The sequence below is a fragment of the Parastagonospora nodorum genome, assembly GCF_000146915.1.
Source record: "Parastagonospora nodorum SN15 chromosome Unknown scaffold_8, whole genome shotgun sequence".
Classification (NCBI taxonomy): domain Eukaryota; kingdom Fungi; phylum Ascomycota; class Dothideomycetes; order Pleosporales; family Phaeosphaeriaceae; genus Parastagonospora; species Parastagonospora nodorum.
In genome coordinates this window covers 733,783-738,550 of record NW_001884556.1, presented here as the reverse complement: position 1 = coordinate 738,550, position 4,768 = coordinate 733,783, and the positions used below count along the sequence as shown (strand labels likewise).

General features: G+C 54.1%; 4 protein-coding genes across 4 annotated transcripts; 3 read left to right on the top strand and 1 right to left on the bottom strand.

Moving 5' to 3' along the window:
- Positions 1 to 228: 228 nt before the first annotated feature.
- Positions 229 to 1,558, top strand: SNOG_05806 (hypothetical protein; the record flags this gene model as incomplete). Its single annotated transcript, XM_001796149.1, has 2 exons — positions 229 to 749; positions 859 to 1,558. 2 exons carry the CDS (start codon positions 229 to 231, stop codon positions 1,556 to 1,558), a joined length of 1,221 nt encoding a protein of 406 aa, XP_001796201.1.
- A 170-nt stretch (positions 1,559 to 1,728) lies between these two features.
- On the top strand, positions 1,729 to 2,306 carry SNOG_05805 (hypothetical protein; the record flags this gene model as incomplete). The annotated part of the gene is made up of 3 exons (XM_001796148.1): positions 1,729 to 1,771; positions 1,821 to 1,938; positions 2,036 to 2,306. 3 exons carry the CDS (start codon positions 1,729 to 1,731, stop codon positions 2,304 to 2,306), a joined length of 432 nt encoding a protein of 143 aa, XP_001796200.1.
- Positions 2,307 to 2,659: 353 nt separating this feature from the next.
- On the top strand, positions 2,660 to 3,279 carry SNOG_05804 (hypothetical protein; the record flags this gene model as incomplete). The annotated part of the gene is made up of 2 exons (XM_001796147.1): positions 2,660 to 2,972; positions 3,023 to 3,279. 2 exons carry the CDS (start codon positions 2,660 to 2,662, stop codon positions 3,277 to 3,279), a joined length of 570 nt encoding a protein of 189 aa, XP_001796199.1.
- A 4-nt stretch (positions 3,280 to 3,283) lies between these two features.
- SNOG_05803 (hypothetical protein) lies at positions 3,284 to 4,640 on the bottom strand (the record flags this gene model as incomplete). Its single annotated transcript, XM_001796146.1, has 3 exons — positions 3,284 to 3,718; positions 3,763 to 4,444; positions 4,534 to 4,640. The coding sequence occupies 3 exons, from the start codon at positions 4,638 to 4,640 to the stop codon at positions 3,284 to 3,286; spliced, it is 1,224 nt and encodes a 407-aa protein (XP_001796198.1).
- Between the last annotated feature and the right edge of the window lie 128 nt (positions 4,641 to 4,768).

Here is a 4,768-nt window from a genome sequence, read left to right as displayed (position 1 = left end):
CCCGTGGATAGGGAAGGGGACGATGATGGGGGGGCGTGGGTCGAGAGCTGCAGCGCGGGGGGGTGAATTGGGCCGCTGGCCGTCGTGGTCGAGGGTGGATCTTCGCGTTCACGCGTCTCGGTTCGGCTGAGCACAGGCAAGAGACAGGCCAATCACACCGAGACACTCTTTGTGTGCGCCGTCCGCTCACCACCACCCGTCCGTGTCTGTGTCGTGCACCTCTGTTTCATGTCTCCAACGGCATCCTCGCAGGCCAAGTCGATCCATTTGCTGCGTGCTCTCCTGCGCGAAGCCACGTACCTGCCCGATGCCGTCGCCCGCCAGTACTTCGCCCGATACATCCTGAACCGCTTCAGAGCGTACCAACCCAGCGAAAATGCAACGGCTTCAATGGACATCGAGGCCGTGGGAAAGTACCGCCACCGCAGCTTCAAACGCCGCCAGCTGAGCATCATCGCTGAGCGCACCACCAAAGTGCAGAAAAAGGCCCAGAAAGGCTTGCACTACCTGCGCCGTGCCAACCAAGGCGAAATACCCTGTCTGCAGAAGGTGCTGTTCTTCGCCTACGGCCGCATAGGGAGGCGGAAATATGCGCTTCTGGGTGATGTGTTGAAGCCTGACCCCATCACGGACGGTGGTAGAATGGTCAAACCATCTGATCTGCTAGAGCGTACACCGCTGCAGAAAATGTACTACAGCAACAAAAAGTATCTGCAGTACCTCGATGCGCCGAAGGAGGCCAACGGCATGTATGTGATGAACATATCCGACCGCTATTCGCGGCTCCGAGCTGTCCTCAAGTCTCAGCACCAGCGCGGTATTTCCATAAATCGGGAACTGAAGAGACCATCGATGAAGACGCCCATGCACAACATTTGGATGCGTCCCCATGCCCATTGTGCGAGCGCGCAACAACGTCCGACGATGGTATGCCGAGACCATGACGCGCTTTCTGCCACCATTGCCGACCGAAGAATGGGACAAGATGCAAGCCATGGTGGAGGGGTCTGAGAGGGTCAGTCTGGTCAAGCGAAGAGTGCCGGTTCGACCACTGCCAGAGGCTACGGATTATGATGACAGTTTGCATGCAGTCTTGCAGGGAATGAGTCTGAGCAAACTGAGCAAGTCAGACAGACCGAATGGCATCTGGCGTCCGCACAACATTACCCCCAAGTTCATGCGCCGACTCTACTCGAGGATCCTCCAACTGTGCTGCAAGGTTGAATACAGTGCAGAGCGCAAGCAATGGGTTGCCGTTTGGGGCCAGCCCATTCACGCCATCCGACCAGAAGTATATGAAGCTGCAACAGACCCGTCGCTGTTCTCTGGCGTCGATGCGAAAGGAAGGCTACCACCTGCTCCCAAAGCGCATGTGCTTAAAGCTGAGCCCGGACTCGACATTCAGCCACGCAACGAAAAGGGCGAATACATACGCTTCCCCTTCTTCACTGAACAACTGCCCGAAGACAATCCAATGCGCATGCAGCTCGAAGCTTGGAAGAAACAGCGCCTTGCCGCCGGCATTATTGACGAGAACGGTAACTTCCGCGGGCGGTGAAGTCTGTTCCGAACGCCGATTGGAAATTCTGCCGCCTCCCGACATTTGTAGGGCGCGCCTCCCCACACTTTGACGACATCTCGAGACTCATAAGAGTTCTTCCCGCCCAAGGTCTACGTCAATCATTCTCAAACAAACCCTGCATCGACTCCAATACCTGTACTAACACAATGGCATCAAACGGGGCTCAAATTCGCCACGCAACGCGAGACGGTATGTCTACCACCACGCTAGATCCAGCGCACTTTCTCAGCAGACGTAGATGTTCCGACCATTCTCGGTCTGATCCAAGAACTCGCCGATTACGAGAAAGCTTCCTCCTCCGTCAAAGCCACCAATGAGCTCCTCACACGCACCCTCTCGCACTATGACCCCTCCACGTCTTCCTTTCTCAGAAGGGCTACGCAAAGACCCTTCTCCTTACTCGATCCCGATGGCACAATCGCAGGCATGGGCTTTGTACTTTTACAACTATAGCACGTGGACCGGCGTACCTGGGAATATTACCTCGAGGGATCTCTTCGTTAAGCCGGCGTATAGGAAGAAGGGTTATGGAGTAGCCATTCTCAAGGCACTTGCGCAAGAGGTCGAGAAAATTGGAGGAAAGAGATTGGAATGGAGCTGTCTGACTTGGAATGAACCGAGTTTGCAGTTCTACCAGAGTGAGGTCATCGGCGCCTTCAAAAAGGACGGCTGGGTGGGATTGAGGGTGGAAGGGGACGCGTTGGGCAAGCTGGCGAACTCGTAGTCAAGTTGTGCCTCTTATCTTTCGCGGCGCTTCCCGTTAGCGACGGTGACAGACCGCATCAGCAAACGCAAAAGTGCGAAGTATTCTCCGCACGTAAGGCCGAGAACGTGTCGCTTCCACGTGCCAAGTACTTTCCCCAGAGCTATCCCCAAAAATCATTCAGCTCCGATGCTAAGCACGTCTAATCCCCTCATACCATGCGCTATTCGACTTAAGTCCCGGTAGATGTGCACTAGGCACGTAGATCTGTAGATCCTCCAGACCACCTCGGCTGCACTAGCCTCACTCGAGATGTACAAATACAGCGAACGTGCCTCGTAACTGGAAGATCTGTATACGACAATTCAGTCACAATGCTCTTCTCACGTTTCGTAATTCTACCCTCCATCGCTCTCGCGGCATCGCTTCCACGCGATATTCTACCAACTGGACAGACAGTTAGACAAGATGTGATTAACATCCACAACGCAGTGCTTGCGCTCGATGCGACGATAAACTCGTACCAAGGCGTACCATTGCCAACGTCGCTAGTCGAAGGCACGCCCGTCCTCCTCGGCGTCGCAGAAATCCATAGAGTAAACCGCGCAGGGTTTCGGCACGCCCTTGCCGCTTCTCCATTCACCGTGGAGGATAGTCGGGATGTCATTGATGCCGTCGTAGACACCGGTAAGTACCTCAGTACATCGCTTGAAAGCGAGAGCTAATTGGGTTACTAGTCAATGTATCCATACCCAAATCCACTCAAGACTTGAAAGCCAAAGTCGACGCATTCAAGCAAGGCGGCCTCGTCCCCGTCGTCATTGCAAGTTTGACCCTACTACTGAGCGACCATGACACATTCAGCGCCGCAACACTCTTGAAAATCGACCAAGGAGTTGGACCAGAGAAAACTAAAGAGGGTGAAGACGCGGTTGCCAATATCCACAACGCTATTGCGGACACGATCAAATTCTACGCAGCCAATATTGTCTAGTCGATTATCCAAAGAACCTTTTATACCACCCATTCTTCCGTCCATCTTTCCACGTCTTGCCGTCCTGAAGTAGGTCTAGCATATTTCTCTTTCCCTGTTTCTCGAGATCCGTGTGCCAGAGATCCGCGTTGTCGGTGATAATCCAATTGAAGCCCTGGCGCAGTAGCCAGTCAAAGTCACTGCGATGATCGCGCCCGTCGGCGGATTTGTTGCCCACCAACACGTCGAGGAGTTTCGGCATCGAGCTATCTTGAAAAGCATACGCGGAGTTGTTGAAGCGGATATCCTTTGGTAACGAGAAATTCCCGGTGTCGTAGAACGATGTTGTAAGCGGCGAGAAGATGGGCACGGTGAAGTCGCCGTCTGCGAAGCTGGACATGTCGTCAGTAATATACCGCGCATCGGAAGCTGGGAGTGAACTCACAAGATCCCAGAAGTGCTGAAAGTGTATTCACATTCCTCCTTTTTCTGACTGGCACTTACCCAATCCACCAATTCCTGTCCCGGCCCATCCTTCGAGTACAATTCAATCTCCGCACTAATCGTATAATTCGTGCTCATGAACGCCTTCAGCGACGCCAACGTATCAAACGCGCCCTCATCCGCCGGTTGGTAAACGGGGATATACGGAATCCGCACGCCATTCTCCAGCGCATCTCTCATCCACGCCTGCGCCTCCAGCTCCTCAGGCGTCTGCCACCACGCAGCTTGCAGTTTATATATGCACCATTCGTTCGCGGGCACGCCGGCGGCGTTGGTCAGATTCTTGAGCGCCCAGTATGCAGGCTCGACAGCTTCTTTATCCTTGAAATCGAGCTGAAGAACAACATTCGCTCCGTTCTTGTGGATATTCTGCACCATGTCCGGCAGCGTGGGGACTGTTTCTTCATGAACTCGCCCCGCCTCATCGCGCAGGTGTAAATGCTCGATGAACCCAGTGAAATTTAGATCTGCGACGGCGGGGTTGTAGCCTTGCCCGGTGTACGGATTATAAGCCGCGCGCCCGGTAAACTCACCCACATCTGTCTCGCGGCCCAAACCTTTGTCGTGGATCATAGGAAGCTGGCCGTCGAGTGAGATATGGATGTCAGTTTCTATGCATTCGATGCCGGCTTGCGAGGCGCGGAAGTAGGCGTCGTGCGAGTTTTCGGTTGTGCCGTTCCATCTGCACCACCATTTAGAGACTGAGTAGAGTGAGTTTCAGGATGGTGTTACCTCAGGCCTCTGTGAGCACAAAGAATCGTCAGGTCTGACCGGGGACGCCGGAACGCTTCGATGATTTTGTGCACGTCATAGTCTTGACGGGCGGAGTGGGCAAGTGTGCTCAGAGCGAGGAAAGCGGCGGCGATTTGAAGCGCCATGTTCGACCACGGTGAGCGTCCGAAAGCAACTCGAAGATCGCCAGTACTGGGTGCCTGAGGATGATTCCATCGTGTACAATGTATATGATGTACATTGGGATGCTTAATCGACCAACGGGCCGTTCTGT